At 43.5% G+C, this 19,791-nt stretch overlaps 1 protein-coding gene across 6 annotated transcripts in view; it reads left to right on the top strand.

Annotated features, from left to right (window-relative positions):
* LOC126546038 (uncharacterized) overlaps positions 1-19,791 on the top strand; it is a 69,156-nt gene that overhangs the window by 14,766 nt on the left and 34,599 nt on the right. For 5 of the 6 annotated variants that reach the window (XR_011892485.1, XR_008608620.2, XM_050194102.3 and 2 more), the window contains exons 3-5: positions 1,425-1,560; positions 1,676-1,852; positions 15,648-17,071. Coding sequence is in view for 4 of the 6 variants with exons in the window: in XM_050194102.3 (XP_050050059.2) it covers positions 1,816-1,852; positions 15,648-17,071 (1,461 nt within the window). In the remaining 2 variants the exon portion in view is untranslated. The remainder of the gene's footprint in view (positions 1-1,424; positions 1,561-1,675; positions 1,853-15,647; positions 17,072-19,791) is intronic. The other variant, XM_050194101.3, reaches the window with a different exon arrangement.

The following is a 19,791-nucleotide window of genomic DNA, read 5'->3' as shown; positions in this document are numbered from 1 at the left end:
CATCTTGCCAAGCCATAAACATTTTCACTGATTACTAGATTGATTGAGACGTGGGGTTTAATTTCCCAAATCAACACCAGAGCTGTGAGAGACACTGCAGTAGAGGTCTCTAGATAAATATTGTCCACCTGGGATTCTTTAACATGCACCTAAATATAAGTACGTCAGCGTTTTTGCATTTCACCTCCGTTGAAATATCACCGCCGTGGCCGAGAATCGAACATGCGGCCTCGTGCTGAGCAGCAGAACGCCTTAGCTACTACACCACTGTGGTAGGTCTCACTGATTACTTGGAGAAATGTTTGCTCAAATACTTTATATTTTACTTGGCAGTTTATAAGCATTAAAACTTCTTTCTGGTCGAGTTGGTGCATACTTGACATAAAAATTGTGCGCTTGTGTCTCATCCTTGTTTGTGGTTGCATGTGTTTGCGCTGTTACAATTTTTATGTCAAGTTTATAAGCAGTTTGTAGCAATGTTGGATATTATAGTCTGATATTTAATTCCAAATTTGTTTGCTGTACCTCACTTCCACATTTCCTCATTAGTATTATGTTCATGTTATGTGGAATTATCTAGGCATTGGCACTATGTTTGGTTGTAGTTATCAGTAATTTGTGATAACTTATTTGCTGAAGAGGCAAGCTTTAGCTTGGGTGCTCCTATCTAAATACATGTAAGAGGAGAATTCGTATTTCTCTGCAACCACTGCACCAAATTTAGCGAGGTTTGTCACATTTGAAAGAGAAACTTAAAATCTAGCGACTGTTGTTTTCGAATATTTAATTTAGGTCGCCAATTAAACATTGGCAAAAATTAAACATTTTCAGAAAACGAAACTATCAAGTTTACAGCTCTGTAACTTAGCAACAAAAAGTGATACCACTATTATGTGAATTGCATCTAATAGTACATATAAAGCGGACAAAATTGATATGTTACGTATGAATCTAGAAAAATTAACTGATATGGAAATACAGCTTTTGCAGAACCTTTGTACACAATGTAACAAATTCACGTAACATATAAATTGACATATCAAGTTTGTCCGCTTTGAATGATCTAATGAATGCCGTTTACAGAACTGCGATATCTGTTTTTGATGCAGAGCTATTAATTTATAAACTTCGTGCGTCTATTTTATTCAAACTTCTGAATTTTTGAAAATTTTTTAAACAAAATTCAGGCCCTAAATCGAAATTCTGCTTCCAACAGTCACTAGAATTTAACTTTCTCTCTCAAATGCAACAAATTTCATTAAAATCGGTCCAGGGGTTATATCAGAAAAACATTTTTTTTTTTTTTACGTTTTACATGTGTTTGAATAGGCCGCGTCGGAGTTGGGCCCGAGCTAAAGCTTCCTCTTAAATTGAACACTCGAAGCATGTTGACTGTATTTCTCCATGTATTTTCCATATTATAGATTATTGCTATTCTGCATCGACATGGTGCTAACCGCTACACCAAAGTTCTGCACGATAAAACACCATTGGACTTTGCATGGAGTCCTGATGCCGTCCGAGCGCTGAATGCAGCATTCAGAACCTGCATCTGTGCTGGTAAGTTGCTGATTGGCTTTTATAGTGTGAGATGCAACCACAGTGCAGTAGTTTCTCACTTAAATGTATGCTTGGCATTACATATGTCTGCACGCATGTGTGCGTGGGCCTAAAGGAGAAGGCAGTGGCTGCGTGCATTTGCACGCAGGGTGCTTTTGACAGCAGGAAAGGAGGCACGGAAGTGGACTTCAAGCAAGGCCTGCCACAGAAAGGTCCCGTGGCAGGTGGTGACGACTCCCAACAGTGTCCTCTGCCATGAAAAACTGCCTGCAAAGAAGTCAATTGCAGAAAGGTGGCCTCCCATGTTTCCCCATTCGATTTTGGCTCTGTCTCTTCTGTGCTTCTTCACCTACTGCTCTAATCACATGCAGCTGTTGTGGTTGCTTTTCGATCTTCCACTTGCTAACTGAATGTTGAGATGAACTGTTACTGTGGGGCTGGCAAAAATGTATGGTGTGGCATTCACGTTTATTAATTTTTTTTCATGCTGTTGGCATTAAAATAGTACATGTCCTATCATTTTGTGTTATTGTCCTCACAATCTTTTTGCTCCTCTTTGTCCTTCAGGATCTTAAAATTTCCCTTTGCTTTGTTTCATGTGCATCTCTGTTGAGTTGAAATTTGTGAACAAAGATTTGTGTTTTGACTGTATAGGACAAAAATGGTTGATATTGTGTTGCTAAAATTTTGATATTGCTCTCTAGAAACTGAAGCTTTCATCTTATTGTAATTCAGGCAGAGAAGTTAATGAGTATACTGAGTATGTTACTTTCAAATTATTTTTATTCATTCATTTTTAGCAAATCATAATAGATAACATTCGTTCACTGAAATTTGAAATGTTGCCGCAAGCTGGTAGTTAATTAGTTTGGCATGTCTTTTTATGCACAGTGGTTATAAGTCAGGAGACGTTATAGACAAGGAATGACACTGCGAGCACTGAGCTTGCAGCTTATGAAAGAATTATCGTTGTATGATAATCTGAGATATCTAGTACGGAATAGAATAGCAAATAATATGTCTAGCGGAAACAAAAGTGAGAAAAACCTGTCATGTTACAGGTGTCATTGAGTGGTCCTTAAGGAATAAAGCCTCTTAGTGTAAGGAAGAAGTGTTACAGTGCTGACACATCTCCTTTAAAAAATAGTGTCACAAACTTTTTGTTACTATTGCCCCCTCCCTCTTTTTTTCTGATGAGTAGCTGTGTGCCCACTAAGCACAGAATGAAACCAAAAAGCCCCAGCATGACAAATAATTAATGGCAGTATCGTTAATTGTGACCAGTGCTGGTTTGCTTTCAAAATGAGTGCCAAAAGATTTGGCTAGCTGAGCGCCGCATGGTGATCATAGCTGATCATATGAACTCACAAATAAGCGATGTGATGGGCTGAACGAATTCAGTCGCCTGTTGCCGAATTCGTCTAGTATCAACAAACTTGATACACCACGTCACTGTCAGAATTGTCGTTCTCATCATTGTCATTACGGGTGGCAGTAGTACAGACACCTTTACTTGGGGAGGGGTAAGCCTCGGGGCCTATGAATGGGTGAGGAAAGTGCTATACTTCTCATGTCACTGTGGGAAGTCCAAATTTCTCGTGTGTGTAAGAGGGGAGAGTGGGATGCACTCCAGAGCAGGGAGTCAGAAAGTGACTGCTGCAGGCAGCAATCAAAGGTAGATGCAATTCTTCTCTTCTCCTTTTTTGAGCATAGCCGTTCGGTCATGCTCAGTGGTAGGATAACTGCTTCATCTCTGAAGCATTTTCCTGTCCTCTATTCATGCCCTGTACAGTCGAACCCGACTATATCGAACCCGTTTACATCGAATTATTCTATATATCGAACAATTTCTGGTCACGGTATAGTTACAATGAGTATATATAGCAAAAATTAAGCTTACATCGAACAGATATCGCAGTGACTCCCGATATATCGAACGTCAAGCGGCGGAAAAGTGCCCCCAGAAGTTGGCTTTCCCTCGCGGTAGCGGGGAAACCCGGCGGCGCGGCTCCATCCAACCGCTCTCCCTACCGTGACCGCGCTGCCTCGGGCTGTTCGGGCGAGCCGTCGACACTCCCCCTGTCGCGCATAGGGAAGTCTATTATCCTCCCTCTTTCTGTATCATCTTTCACTTCCCACTCCCTCTCCCCTGACGACGCTTCGCCGTGCTCCCTCACGGGTTGCAGAATCAAGCGTCCTTCCTTTCTTTAGATCACTATCTATCGACACTCCCCAGCAAAAAATGATCCTGGCCTGCCTACAGCGCTTGCTCAGACAGCCAATCAGAGGCTCTTGTGCCCTCTTCTTGCAAGATGGGGAAAGTGCGAGTTGTCTGGCTGCTTCTCTGGTTTATCGTGTTTGCGCCTTGTGGGCCTTCTCCCGCAGTGTTGCCGTGATGAAGCGGCAGAATTCGCCTTTCGTCGTGAAGATCGAAATCATAAATCGCGTCGAACGCGATATCCCCGCAGCGTGCAAGATTCCGAGGAGCACTCTTAGCACGATTAGGGCTAAAGTGGCCAGACTCGCAACCCGGTGCCCATGGCGCCCGACGCGTACGCACGGCTGTGTACGAGGCGTTCTTCATACGTGCCGGTTTCCGCGTGCTCAGTGATGACTGTAAATTCTGATGAATGCGACGAAGCCGTTGCCGGTGTTGCCGAAGTTTGGAGCGAGCTGTCGAAATTTCCGAGACATTTGAATCAACGGTGGACGAGTTTGTGAGTGCAGATGATGGTGTCGCGACGACGGTAGATCCCGAAACGAAGACTACATCGCCGACATCGTACCGAGCACAAATGAAAGTAGGCACGTTGAGGAAAGCAACTACGGTCCTTTGCCCACATCCTCCGAAGTGATTGATGCACTCGCATTAGTCCGGTGCTTCTGCGCAAATGCGGAAGGTTGCGGCCTCAGCTGCTCGGACTCCTTAGACAACGTGGGGAAGTGCGTGCGTCGCAGGCAGCGAAATTGCCCAAGCAGAAGAAAATGCAGGACTAATTTATGCGAAACTAAGCTAGTTTCGTCAATAAAGTGATTTTATAAATGGTATGTGCTTTTATGACATCCAATTATTTAGCAGGCTTATATCGAATTATGCTCTATATGGAACTGATAGGCGTTTTTTTGCGAGTTCGATATAGCCGTGTTTGACTGTATACCCTTTTAGCCAGGAGCAGTGAGTTTTGCTACTAGCAAGCCACTGCTAAATGATGAAAGCACATATGGCTGCATCTCTCTCTTCTTATTCCTTGTGTCAGCTGCCAAAGACTTTGACTTGGGGTTTGACATGTGAAATTAATTAAAAGCTGTGGTTCCTATGGTGCGATCCCTCTGCTGATTGTACCATGCACTGATGCTCTGCTTTGGCGATCTGCTTCTAGACGTAAACCCATTGCTTATTACTTTTGGACTGCCCACACGAGAGGGCAAAGAGTCAAAAACAGGCAGGCAGGCAACCTGACAGAAAAGGAGCCTCTTATTTTTCATGCTCTATAAAAGCATCATGATAGGCATCATTGGCAGTCCTCGCGTAACGTCACAAAGAGCCTAGAGGCCACAGAAGCCACGTTTACTCGGAAATGGTAGAAGCGTATTGTATTAATTTCCCATATCACACGCACCCCTATGCTACTGTTTACATGAATGTGCATTTTCCTGTCCAGCCAGGAAACATCATCTTGTGCCATATTTTAAAGTTAGCGCTCTCACTTCCAACATGCGTGCTTTTGCCGTTGCATTGTGAATTGTTCCGAAACTACATGCTGGTGTCATCTACATTACGTCAGATTCTCCTTCATTAGTTCGCGTGTACAAATTTATAGGACATTTATTTCGTGCAAACGTACCATATTGTATCAGGATACTAAAATTTCCTGCATGGTGCCATATTCAGCGGTAGCCGAATGTGGCCATCTCTGTTTCTATTTCCTCATAGCGGACTTGACCATGTTAACACTGCACTCGGGTAACTCACCAATGTTAAGCTCATTAAGTATTGACAAAGAAGACACTATTTAATGTGTGTAATGTACTCTTGAGTGAAAAGAAATCACATGTGGCCTCTTCCATAAGCCGTCATTTTTGTTTCGATATCCTGCAGTGTGGCAGTGGCTGCCGTCAGTTGGTTGGCCGAGTTTCATCCCACAGCGAATGCATTCCCATAATTTCTGGTATGATACTGGGCCGCTGAAATGCGCAGTATCCATCTTAAACTACCCCTGTTTGGCGCATTTGATGTGATACGCCTTCCTAGCAAATTATACTTTGTTTACATGAAATGTGATATGCTTAAAAGTTAATATAGTAAGCTTCTGTTGCATTCATATAAACATGGCTAGAATGTGTCAATTTGATATTAATGTCATGAGGTGCTGTGGTTCGATGACGGTCGCCTGCATGGTCTTTGTACTCTTATTGCAATGATCTTAGCAACTTTCACCATTAATACTCTGCCAAATATACCTATACAGTGAACTCTCATTAAACAGAACCTCAAGGGACTGTGAAAATAGGTATCATTTATTAAGACTTCCATTTACCAAGAGATTGTGCTCAAAGGTGTACAAAATACTCTTTTGAAAGGGGTAGATACTTTATTGCCAACAGCAAATATGATTACAAAGCTTCTTCCTGCAAGTTTTCTACTTGCACGCAGTTTCTGACAAGAGCTAGCAGTGCAGAACATACTTACAGAAAGAAACAAGAGCCATTTATAAAAACATTGCGATTTTAGTGAAGCAGTGATTATCAATGTCATCGATAACTTCGATCTTCATCTCAAGCATGAGCTCAATGTGCAGACATTTCTGTGTTGCCATCGTAAATGCTAAGTAAATTCTTAGCTCACTGACCCAACACAAAGAAACCACAGCAAGCCACGACCATGGTAGAGCCACACAGCCACATTAACCACAACATCAACTAAAGCCAGCAAAAGCAGTCTCGGCGATAGCTTAGAGAACTGGTGAAAAAACACCACAAGGAAAGGCACAAACAGTGACAATGCTGCCGAGATCGGGCGGTGAGTTCCATTTTCAGCTATATTTTTAGTTCCGGTTAACCGGAGTTACATTAAAGGTTGTTCCGTTTAACACATCTTTTTTTTATTGCCTTTAAGCAAAAGCAACCAAACATTAGGCTGTTGTTGAAGCTGCAATTCCGTTTAAGCGATTTCCGTTTACCGAGCTTCTACTGTAATTGCTGAAGAATCGTACTACACAAACATCTCATCTTTGAAATTTTGTCAGTATTTCTTTCCCTTAGATTTGTTTCTTTTTTCTGTCTTATTTTTGTGTGTGTGGTTTTGTTTATACTCTGGATAGAAGCTGATCCAAACATTGATAAGCAGTCAGAATCCTTGCATTAGGCAGTCAGATCTTATGACTAAAGAGTGTTGAACATTGTACTAATCATGCTCTTTTAATAGTTCACTAATGATTACTGCAGTGGCCAGTCCCACATGTATCTTGTAGCAAGAAGATGTTATACCAATACAGTGCATACATTGTATAGAGACCATGAGTAGACCTTTCAGTGGCCACGCATATGTGACGTCTCTCTTTCACTCTTACACTGCTAGCAAGAGCAGCCCTCCCCACTTTCTTAGAGAGAGAGAGATGGGGCAGGTGGTTGCAGACTACTTGTGGGGTCGGCTTTCTTGTCTTCATATATGTTATGTGCTTTATTTCCTCTCAGTTAGCTTTCCTAGCTACCATAAGAGCTCTCTTTGTGCAGTCTTGAATTTGATGCAACCAGCAGATGCAAGCTGCCTTATGCACTGAAAAATGTGCCCGGAAGATTTGCGTTTGTTGAATTCTTGGAGCTCTGAACAGAAGTTTGGGCTTTCCTACTCCATGACTACTGTTTATTAACTGTATGCACAATAAATAGCTTGAGGATTCAAAGTCGGTTTTAGAATTTTTATATCATTGACAGTGCTAAATAATTGAGAGAGTACGAAGTTAGGATAGTTGGTTTGTGGGGTATATATAATGGTGTTTATTATGTTGACGTTCATTAGTTTCTTTCCAGGTGCAGTCGAACCCACTTGTAACGATACCTGTTTTAACAATATATCGGTTGTACCCACGAGAAGCTGCTGCTCCTTCAACATTTGTGTTTTCTATGGGGAAATAACCCGCTTACTACAATGCCCTATGCTGCATTATTGGTAATAATGATGAAATCTGGCTGCTCAGTGTCCATGCCCAAAGGTAATGAAATGCGAAATCTTTGGAAAAGAAAAAAAAAGAAATTCGAGCCACTGCACGATTGCCAGCCGTCACAACAGCCGCCATGTGATCACTTTTCGGCGTTCTCTGCATCGCCAGCCTCACGCGCCTCCCTCCCATTGCCCTTCCACCCCCCCGAAAACAAATGGGCTGTGCTAAGAGCTTGATTTGAAAATTACAACAGCGCTAACACATGCATCCACAAAGGAACGAAGATGAGACTCAGCGCTTGTGTCCCATCCTTGTCCCATGCCTTGGAGAAGGATGTTGGCAAGCTTTGCGTAATGCAAGCAAGGCTGATGGACACTGGGTTTTCTCATGCAAGCCAGTGAGAAGTACGTGGCGAGATGCTTGGGGTGATCTCGCCCCAGCGTTTCTTTTGGGTTCCTAAAGCTGCTTGATGAAAAAAGAGAGCGCTACGAAGACGAGGACGAAAGAACAACGTGTACGACAGACAAGGCGCTACTTCCAACTAAATGTTTTTTGAAGAAACAGAACTTTAAATAGATGCAACCAAGGATGGCCCATCGTGACATCACGACCTCCCTATCTCTTCAGAAAAGCTATCTCCTTTTCGGTAAGCGTCACTGAAGGGCAACTAATGCACGTGCCCTCGGCCTTTGCAATGTAAAAAGCTTCCAATATCTCCCGTTCTAGTCTATCTCTAGACCATGCCAGAAACCTGGTGTCGCGAAGATACGGACGGCAATTGTGACGTTTACAGTGTTCTGCCAGATGGCCCCCTGCATTGTTATTTACGGCCCAGTTGTGCTCACGCGCCCTTTCATTAAAACACCGTCCGGTTTGACCAATATAAACCTGTTGGCAACTTAGGGGTATCTCGTATACGACATTACTTTTGCAATCAGTGTACTGCGCTGCGTGTTTCTTAGAGCATGGTTCGGGTTTTGCTTTTGTCATCATAGGGCATATCTTGGCCAGCTTACATGGTGCACTGAACAGAAGATTGATACTGTGCCTTTGTGCCACCTTCTTGAGGTTGTGGGATACCCTGTGCCAATAAGGAATCACATGTAATCTCTTCCTATCAAATGGCTTTTTTGTGTTAGTGCCCTCTCTTGCCTGTTTGATCTTTTGAAGAAGCTTGTCGCAAACGCTAGAGATCAATAGTGAAGGGAAACCGGCTAGGCGGTAGCCTTGAAACTTGGTTATTGAAACTGATTTCTATTTTGTGGCTGCAAGATTTGTTTAGCGCTTCTTTTAGACAAGTCATTGCAACTCCTCGTTTTACTAGCTTGGAGTGCGCAGTGTCGTATGAGATTAGCTGCTTGTTCAACCTCGGCTGGTATTCGAAACAGACATGCATGTTCATCAGAGTGAGATTGAGGTTCAGAAAGCGAATGCTGTTATTACAAGGCCTTTCGCACGTGAAGTTTAGAGCCTCCGATGCATTTCTAAATGTGCTAATTATCGATTCTACAGTGTCATCTAGCCTAGACCCTGGAACGTCTTTAACAACCACGAGGTAGTCATCGACATACCTCATTATAGAAGGAGCACATGACTGATTCAGAATGCTGTTTACACACTTGTCAAAGGCACTGAGAAAGATGTCTGAAAGAATGGGAGCGAGCGACGATCCAATTTAAATGCCCTTGCGTTGTACATAGTGTTGGTTTTTGAAACTAACGACAGTGGAATGAAGATAAAAGCTTAACAGTTCTAAAAACTGGCCGCTATTCACTCAGTTTGCACAACTGAACCTAACTTCACCAAAATCTTCGATTTTGTTCCTAATGGCACTGAGCACTCCGTCATGAGGAATCGCATAATACAGGTCTTCAACGTCCAGTGAAAATGCGTACACATTGCTCCAAGTTCCTTGTTCTAAAGTCAGCACGACTTCTCTAGAGCTCTGCACAAGGAAAGGGTCATCTAGGGGTAACTGGCATAAATGGCGCTTCAGGTAGGGCCCTACTTGCATCTGCCATGTCTTCTTCTCAGAAACAATAGCCCTAAAGGGGCAGTCAGGTTTGTGGGTCTTGCCGGAGAAAAATACTTCCAAGACGCCTACCTCAGCCCGGTTCGTCGCCTTCCGAAGAGCTTCCAGGTTGAAGTTATCAAGCAGCTTGACCGCTTTGGCTTTTTGCTTTTTGTGGTTGAAATCCACGGCCGGAGATATTGGAAGCTTTTTACATTGTAAAGGCCGAGGGCACGTGCATTAGTTGCCCTTCAGTGACGCTTACCGAAAAGGAGATAGCTTTGCTGAAGAGATAGGAAGGTCGTGATGTCACGATGGGCCATCCTTGGTTGCATCTATTTAAAGTTCTGTTTCTTCAAAAAACATTTAGTTGGAAGTAGCGCCTTGTCTGTCGTACATGTTGTTCTTTCGTCCTCGTCTTCGTAGCGCTCTCTTTTTTCATCAAGTATGCTCAACCAACTCGCCCACATCAAGCTTCTGCTGTTCCTAAAGCTGACAAGCTGCCGCGTCAGCCTTCTTGCATTTTTTAAAGGGTCCCTTTTGGGACACCACCAAAGCAATGCCTCGGCGGAGCTCGCATGTCCCTTGCCGCCTGTGGCCTCTATTTGCAGTTGTTATAGCAGTGCCATTCTTCAACGCCGACAGCCACGGCTTATTACATGCAACCGGAGCGCACAGGAAGCAGAGTTAAACATTTAAATGAGTGAACACAATAAGCAGTTGGATGGAGGAAGGTTGTGGGGAGGGGCACTGGCCACCCTGCCATTATAGTTTTCTCACAACTCCGGTATTCCCCCATTTTCATTTTTTTTCATGCAACCCGGTAATAACTATTATCAGTTATAACAACATAATAGTGGAGTTTTCGTGGCACTAGAATGTTGTTATAAGTGGGTTCGACTGTAGTGTTAATGGCCTAGTTAGCAGGTCTTGCTGCCAGACATGCAGAGTGTTCTTTTAGGTGCACTCTTTTTGAAAAGTGAATGGACTATTTGTTGAGGAACATACTGGGACCTCTTTAGACTATGTATTTGGTGCTTCAAAGCCCAAGAGACTGAAGAGTGTTTCCACTCGCCTGAACATAGAAGTGCCAGCAATTTACAGATCATCATTGTCATGAGGTGGAGTGATGGGTTTTGTAACTCGCAGACTGCCTTTGAAGCTTTTCACAAAAACTTCATCTTGCATTATAAATTAAGTGCGTTATTGCAAAAACTTAGTGTGAAACACAAATGAGGTTTACAGCGTTGTCGCAACCTCCATAGTGCGTAGCCTTTTGGTGCAAGTATAGATCCTTTTCACTGACTAGTGTGCACTTCTGGTTCGCTCGGCCATTTCTCGCCTCAAGACCCGCCACAGTGCATCAGTATCAGTTCGTTTTCCTGTCACAGCGTTTATGATCGGATTAGCTGCATGTAAGAGTCAAAATGAGTTCGGAAATCCCAACTATGGCGTCTGTCATAGCTCATGTGTTGCTTTAGGAGGTAAAATCCCATAATTTGTTTTATTCCTTCCTCAAGCCAAAGTGCACTCTGCATTGATTCATGCACTGACACAATGCCATTTTCACATGGTAACTGCTCAAAAGATTTGTCCCTTCGGCGAATTCTCTATAATTTAAGAGTTGGTTTGCCGTTAGAATTTGCTCTCCTATATAGCCAAAGACAACTGAAACACAGGTGTAAAATAATTATGATAATGCAGTGCAGAGAATACTTCCAGGTAGCAGCTCTATTTGTCTGAATCCTTTGTAGAGCCCTAAATGGAGTCACCATACATAATTGTGCTAAATGTGATCTGATCAATGTGCTGTACGCACAACTTGAGTAAGGCTGCTTTCTGGTGGACTGATAGCCGTGTCATTCTCATGTAAATTGTTGTATTAAAAGCTGATTAGCTCACAATGTTTTGTGAGTACAGTGGAGAAGCAGTGAATAAAGATGTGCCACTTGTGACCATGCTGACTGACGTTCTGCTAACTCTGCTTCAGTGTAGCTTCTGTCGTGTTATTTGTCCTTTCATTGTGCCACAACCCTGGAATAAATATCAAACTACCACCTACCTGTAACCGTGCTTTTGCTTTAGTGGAACAGTTTTGCGATTTTTATTTAAATCAAAGGCAAAGTTGCAGGGAAAATATGGTGACCAGATAGCTCGGCAGAATAATACACGCTCATAAAAATCACGCTCATAAGAATGTTTTTATCCAATAACATCTACCCTGGCTCACTCAAGTTCACCGAGACTTGAGCTTGCACCTATACATGAGTGCTCTCATTAGTGAATATGCAGACCAATGCATAGTTTACATCGGTTACATAGGAAAGTTTGCAGATGAACGCTTCATCAAAAGCCACAGTGTAAACGAGAAATGAGGGATATTTCATCTTTTCTATAATTAAGCTGCTGCAAAACTTCAAAACAGTCAGGTTCTAAGCCCAGAGCACAGCAAAAACATATCTACATTAATTGGACATTAGGGTTCTCTCTGCAATTGGTTACTGCTGCTGCATGTGCACAGGAAGCACCCTCATTCGCTTGTACAGATTTAAATCACTGGCACGCATTTTGAGTGCATTTTGCCAATGGCGGGCTGTGCATTTCATTATCCCGGCAACGTTTGTCGATTGCAGTAGGCGTCGCTGGCTCGCATTTCTTTTGTTAATGCGTACAAAATGCAAAATTGTTGGATGCACCATTTTAAAGGGTGCAGTGGTCGCGCATAAAAAACATGGAAAACAAAAATTTTCGTAAGTGTTCCTGTGCATTCTCTTCCTTCCTCCTCGGTCTCAAGTCGTCCATGCCCCCCCCCCCCCCCCCCCACCCCCCTTCAAATTTTTTTGGGAAGACCTTGCTGTTCATACTCATGGGTGCTTCCATAAAAAATAATCAACATCACTCCAGAAAACGCTGTCAATGAACAGAAAACAAGCTGAGGCTTCGAAACGATAAACAAGTAAGAAAAAAAAATCAAAAGCAAAGGACAGTGATGCTGATTTAATTCAGGGGTGGAAAGTATACGCCACTGTCTTGGAATCCCTGCCTTCTAGTGTGCACACTGTTGGCGGTGATTGCACCAATTGGACAAGGCATAAAGAGCTTGGAAAGATTGCTATGCAACATTTACATGTTCTCTGAAGCTTTCGCCAAAATATTCTTGTCGCTCACCCAGTCACTGTCAGTGATAGCCGCTGAAACAGCTATTTGCTGTGCCGCGCCGATGTTGGACACTGCCAATTTAAACAAAGGCGGCAAAGGCTGGCAGAAGCAAGCTGTGGAGGCACCGCTACATGGTCAAATATGGGGGCGCCCACGGAAGGGCAGTGAAAAGCATTTGTAGTCAAGGCAGCTATCTTTAAGTCGCTCTTAAAACAAGCACTCTCTTAAAAGGAAAGTGTGGCCATTGGGGAGAGAGGAAGTAAGGAGAAGAAAGGTAGGAAGGTCAACAAGATGATCCTCTGGTTTGCTCCTGTACACTGGGGTTAAAGGAAAGAGAAATTGGGTCAGGAAAAAGGAAGAGTGAGCACTGTGCACACAGCAAGACTAGGGTTGGTCACTGAATCCAATGTACCTTAAACTGCAGTAGCACACAAGTAGCTTTCTGCATGAGCAACAGTTGTGGCCAGGGTTCAAGAATTTTTGTTTCAGAAATTGTTCAGTTGGCTATGTGTGGTCTGCAAAAGATGCCTTGGACCTGGTTTTAGGGCAAGTGCACAACAGGTGTTTGATAGTTTATTCATACCCTTAAGTGTCGCATGTTGGTGTATCAGCCATTTCAACACTAAAAATAGTCTTCTTCCTCTTTCATGGTAGATAAAAGTTAAGATGACATGCGCAGTTGCACGAAATTATAGCTTTTAGTAACTGATGGGTCAGTGAATGAACATACCGCTTGAAATTGTGTGATCAAGAGCGCCACCACGCAGACAAGCATACACAGACTAGATGGATGTGGTGAAAGCGACAGTGGTTTCCCTTGCAGTGGCGAAACAAATGTAAACATCTTGGACATGCACAGAAAAGATTTTCCACCCGCTCTGGCCTTTCCATCCGCTTGCTCGTTCCCAAGTGTGAACGTTGCCCAAGTGTTTGTAAGTGCCACACCCAACCATAGGCGGAAGAGCAATGCTCCATCGCCATTGGAGAGGCTAGTTAAAATTTGCAACCATAGCAAAGGGTCCAAGGTACATCGGCAGCAATTAGAGAAACTCCGCAACGCTTTGTTGAGGATAAAATAGCACAAAAGATGGGACGGAGAGCAAAGCGAGAAATACTATTGCTAACTTGCAGCTAAACATCACTAGGAAACCCTCCCTTTGTCCTTGAACTGGCCTGCACTCCTACTCCTTATCAACCTTTTATCGTGCGAGCAGCCATCAGAATTTTTATTGTGCAAATGCATTGTCCCAGATATATAATGGATGATGGATGTACTTCCTGTACACTATGTCCTGGGTTCAATCTTCACAGCCTCCAGAAAAGTTTTTTTTTTACCATGTTGTTTAGTGGATTGTTCGAAAATACAGAATATACTAGGTGAATAAGAAATATAATCAAAATATTCTTATATTTTTGTACGGCCTTACTCGTGAGTCAACAGGTGCTTCCAGTTCGTCCTAAGAACATAAAAACTTGTTTTCAAATACAAATTTTACCATCTTCAATCTCTAAGCCTGTATTTTAAATAAAACTTTTTCTTCACAGGTGTTTCACAGGTTTAATTCTAATTTAATTTAATTCTTAGAAAAACACTGTAGATAGACGTCCATTGTGGAGCAGTGTAATTGAATATTATGTTCAGTATTGACTGGTCTTAAATTAAAGATGAAATGGAACTAATGTATGGCCTATATATAGCCGCGTTTACATGAATGCGACACTGTCACATTGCATCGCATTTCTAGCGCATCACATTCATGTAAACAGCAGTAATGCGCTAGGAAGGCGCATCGCATTAATGCGCCAGGCGAGGGTAGATTTACGGGTGCGAATCGACTCTCGCGGAGCATGTAAACGCAGGATCGTCGCATTAGGAATTATGGGAAGGAATTAGCGACCAACATGGCGACGGTCCCGGCTGCCCGCTTTGAATTGAATTTGGCGTTGCTTTTGTAAAATGCACTTCGTTCGCAATGAATGATTGCGTAAACGGCTTTCACTTAGTCTCAGGCCGCTTCGACGACAGAGTATTATGGATAACCTTGTGGTGTTTTCGAGATCGCTTCTCGTTTCGAACGAGTCGAAGCCTAACGAAAGAAACATTCGAGATGCGAGCGCTACCTATCGCTAGAGTCGGGAAATAGCCGCAACGACGGCATATGGCCTCTGAAATCTGAAGATCTCGCTGGCCAACTAAAACTGTAAAAACGTGCGCTGCTTCCCGTACTCTACAGTATAGCATATAGCATATGCTATAAGCTGCGTACGCTAAACTAAAACTGTCTATTTTTCGGCACTCAGCCACCAACGTGCACTCGGCCCACAACCGGAAACCAGTTACACCGGAAGTCGACTGCCCTTCCCTTATACTACACCATGTGGCACTACGTTCTCGCTAGAGTTAATGCGCTACATGTAAACGGCGTCGCATCGCCTTTCCCAAATGCGCTTGGAAATGCGATGCGCCACTGTCGCATTCATGTAAACGCGGCTTATGTCCAAACGTTTAATGCATTTGTTCATAGGGCTTCATTGTATGCTATTTACGCACAGTGGTCAGATAATAATCACTATTGTGGAGAAGGTGTGTGTGTAAATAATACTATTAATATAGTGTTGATGTATAATGTGGACTTATAATAGCACAGTATAATATGTGCTTGCTGCTGCTTTCTCTCTTTAAGAGAGTAACCATATTTGTATGTTATATTAGACTTTTACTCAACTAGTTTCAATGGTGACCGTTTTTCTTGCAGTGGTGAACAGTCCTGGCTCGGCCCGCTTGACCTTGCATTTCCAGTCTGTTAAGACAAGTGATGATAAGGAGTTGCTCCCGAACCACACTGTCCCAGTGTACCATTCTTCAGTCTCGTCCAGACACCTTCCCTGTTTTTCCAGCATGGAAGCTCGAGCAGACGGATATACCTATAATGGGAAAAAAGAAGAACCTTCCACCACAACTATTACCTCAACAGCAGCTGACGTAGTGTCTTCCAGCAGTCCTCTGACTGGCAGTGAACAGGGTCTGGCTTCAATGGCCGAACCTTCTACCCTAAATGGTTCAGCTTCTGACACGCATGGTGAAGATGCCCTTGCAGAAGAGCCACTCCGCAAACGTCGACGCAGCAGCAATGACAGCACTAATGGCACCCTCACACCCACAGGCAAAGGGCGCTCTTCACGTGGTGATAAGGCACGGGCTTCAGACAGTGATGCTGCGTGCCCTCGTAAACGAGGTAACAATTCAAGTTCAGACACAGAAAGTGGCCCCAGTGAGCAAGAGATGGATGGTGACCCTACCACCCAGGACTCTTATGGAAATGGACATTCTCCCAAAGTGCCGCCACTCAAGATAGTGTTGCCTTCAAGTGGCACAGGTAATCTTGAAGGTACTGAACCAGCTGGTGGTGCCAACTCCAAGGAGCGCAAGGTTTCCTCAAGCAAGCCTGCCTTGCCTTATGTAGTGAATGCTGCGGAATCCTTGAGTGAAGGATCTCCCAGTGAGCAGGCTGTGGAAGAGAAGGAGCGACGGCGAGAAGAAGAGCGCTGTCAGCGGGTCACGCGTAGTAGCCACAGGGCTGCCTTGACCCATGAGGAAGAAGTGGAGGATGCACCTGAGGTACACCCTCGTAAGCGCAAGCTGAGGGCTCGGGAAGATCAGCAGCAGCCACAACAGCAGCAGCAGTCACCTCAGCAGCAGCAGTCGCCACAGCAGCAGCAACAGCAGCAGCAGCAGCAGCCACCACAGCAGCAACAGCAGCAACAGCAGCAGCAGCAGCAACAGCAACAGCAGCAGCAGCAGCCACAGCAGCAGCAGCCACAACAGCAGCAGCCACCACAGCAGCAACAGCAGCAGCAGCAGCCACTACAGCAGCGGCAGCAACAGCAAGAGCAACAGCAGCTGCCTCTACAGCAGCGGCAGCAACAGCAGGAGCAGCAGCAGCAGCAGCAGGCAGGCGTAGCTTCTCCTTTAGAGCCTCCACATCTCATGGAGGAAATGAATCAACCAGTCACCAATGGCTTCCAGATGTATCTGGATATCCGCAAACAAGTGGAGAAGCGGCGTCAGGCCATGCTGGTTGTGCACCCCAAACCACCCCAAGGTTTCAAGGACTACCTTCTCAATCGTGGCTCCTATGTCCTTGAAGGAAATCCGTCATCACGCCTCTCTGTGCCCATGGTAAGAATAGTTTGCTATCTATGCTAGCTTGTCCAGACTGGCAAGTTCTGAAATCGTTGCAAGGCTAAGATTAGAGAAGAGAGTAGATGAAATTCTCATAGGGCCCATCTTGCCAAGATCCTGGCCTAGGTTGAACAGAATTCCTACGCCTCCTTGAAATCCCTGAAAGAAACCTTTGGATTTGCAAAAACAGATTCAAGTACCCCTAAAGCTCTTAGAAAATAAGTGTACTTCTTGAATTCTTTGAAAAATGGGGTTGGAGTGTGACTTTTGAACATGCAAAGTAACAAAACTCCGCATAGGGGTGTTGCGATGGGCACTGTCTCTCGAGAAGCTGCGCTCAATATTTTCTTTTGAGTGTCATTAAATGATTGCAATGTAGCATTTCGACAGCCACAAACAACAGGCTTGTTTAAATCACCATTGCCATTGTGGAGCTAGACAAAGCGAGATCAAGTGACCAAGCTGTGCCACCATTTTGTTGTTTTCCGTGTTGGTTCACATCACAGCCCTCATGGCTCCATTTTCGAGCCCTAGGCTCTAGAATTGCCTGGCAGAAAGTAAGCTAGTTGTTTGGCTTTAACGCGATGAGTATCCTAAGGTGGTTAAAGTCTCACTGCTAACTGTCATTCCAGAAGACAGTTGGTATCATTACAATGGGAAAATTAACTTAGAAAAGCGACCGAAAGAACTTGATGTATGTGTTTAACTTAGTGGCTATTTAGTGCAACTTCTTGCAGCTGAGAAGAAAGACTCGCTATTTTTCCCTCTATGTGTACAAATAAGGTCCTCCTCTTTGAATTTTTGCTTTCGGCATCCTTTAAATCTTTGAATTATCCTTGAATTTTATGTCAAACATGCTGTGTGAACTTTGTTTAAAGTTTATAATGAATGTTTCATTTGAACATACATGTGTGTGTCTGCTTTAGGAAAAAAGCTGATTTCGTCATTTTTATTTGCTTATCATTTTTTCACATTACACTTACACATTGAATCTAATTTGCTAAAATTTAATAGCATAGATTGCTGTCTATGATCACAGCATGTTGACAAGAAAACAAATGAGAAAAATGCTGCAGTAAGTGATCAAATCTGCCAGAATCATCAATGTGCTTTGCCAACAAGCTTCATTAACGCATGAGTAAACACACATATTTGGCCAGGTACCAAGAGCAATGCTTCCAAAGCAGTGGTGTCATTTCAGTGTATTTAGGATTACTTCTGTGGCAGAATTGTGTTCATCAGGCAGTGGATCTTGAACGATGCTTTTTAGCAAGTCTTTGGTGACTCAAGAATACTTAATGCATTTAAAGCGTCTCTAAAGAGAAAAATTATTTCGTCTCAATTTGTAAATTTACCTTCTACAATAACGAAAAAGCCACTCTGACCGTGAGAAGATGCTTTCTAATTCAGAAAAGATGCAAAAACAGAAGACGGTTGACACCACCGCATTGGAAGTTCCCGCACCAGCATGATGGGATTGATGTTATGGATTTTGACAATGTCTGCTTGGGTCTAGTTAAATATTTGTGTAAAGATAGGAGAGCGAACAACCGAACTTAGCAAGTTTCGTGAACTTTTATGGAGCCATAATAGTCCAAATACGAAAAAATACTTTGACGTTTGTGACATCACAATGACATACAGGGACTGTGAATTTGGTGCCAAATTCAAGAATATTAAATTTGCCTTTATCTTCCTTTGTAATAATCAACTCATTATAGCAAAATTAACGAAAATAGAGTTTTTAAAGCATACTTTATCAGTCCAAAATTATTTAGTGTTTCTCCTTAGTGTCTCTTTTAAGGTGATTTTGGATGCTGCTTAATGGTACATTCAACTGGTCCCTGCTACACTTCAAGTTGGATTGCAACAACATGAAGCCCACTGCATATTGGAGCTCGAGGAAGCTTGCTTGAGCCTAACACCTGGCTGCTCGCTAGAGCACTTGGAAGCTGGTAGCACTGCATATTGGAACTCGAGGAAGCTTGCTTGAGCCTAACACCTGGCTGCTCGCTAGAGCACTTGGAAGCTGGTAGCAGAAAAATGACAGTGCTGCTTTTTTTTGTAAACAAATACAGTTGACACACAAGGTGTGCACAAGCAAAGTTCCCGCCAGAGAGGCCATGGCAGACACCATGCCAACAGAACTTTCAGTAGCCAGGTGACTGGAACTGTTGGATCTTAATCTTTATCCTCAATGCCATGCTTCCAAGACAAGTGTCTCTGAGCTCTCCCAATTAACGAGGTGAACATGTTTTGAGTGCTTTATTTCAACCAGCTAAATGTTAAGCTCACTGCAAGAATAATCTAGAGTGCTCGGAAGCGTCCAGTCTAATGTAGTGCAGTGTAAACACCTTTAATGTAAGTTGATGCAGGCGGGAATATCTGCACTATAAGCGTTACCACACTATACGCACATTTTTCAAAGGCTACATACGTGCAAAACGTGGACCAAGCAGCCGCGCATATCTGGGAATGGAGGAGCATGTGACTGGGATGTTTGCATCCGTTTAAATTTACGAACCTTGAAAGGTTAATGCCCGTGGTCATCACAGGATGCAGACGTGAAAAAAAAGCAGCTGAAATTTTAGACTACCATGTCTTGCTCGGTTTTTGGAACGGATCCGCATATGCGATGTTGGAAGCTGTCGCCATTCTGTCTGTCAGCCATGCCCTAAATTTTGTTGCCAAGGTGGTTCCTCTGGTTTTCTAGTGCT

The sequence above is a fragment of the Dermacentor andersoni genome, chromosome 1, assembly GCF_023375885.2.
Source record: "Dermacentor andersoni chromosome 1, qqDerAnde1_hic_scaffold, whole genome shotgun sequence".
Lineage (NCBI taxonomy): Eukaryota > Metazoa > Arthropoda > Arachnida > Ixodida > Ixodidae > Dermacentor > Dermacentor andersoni.
Note: the sequence above shows the minus strand (reverse complement) of the source record. Positions and strands in the feature narration are given on the sequence as shown.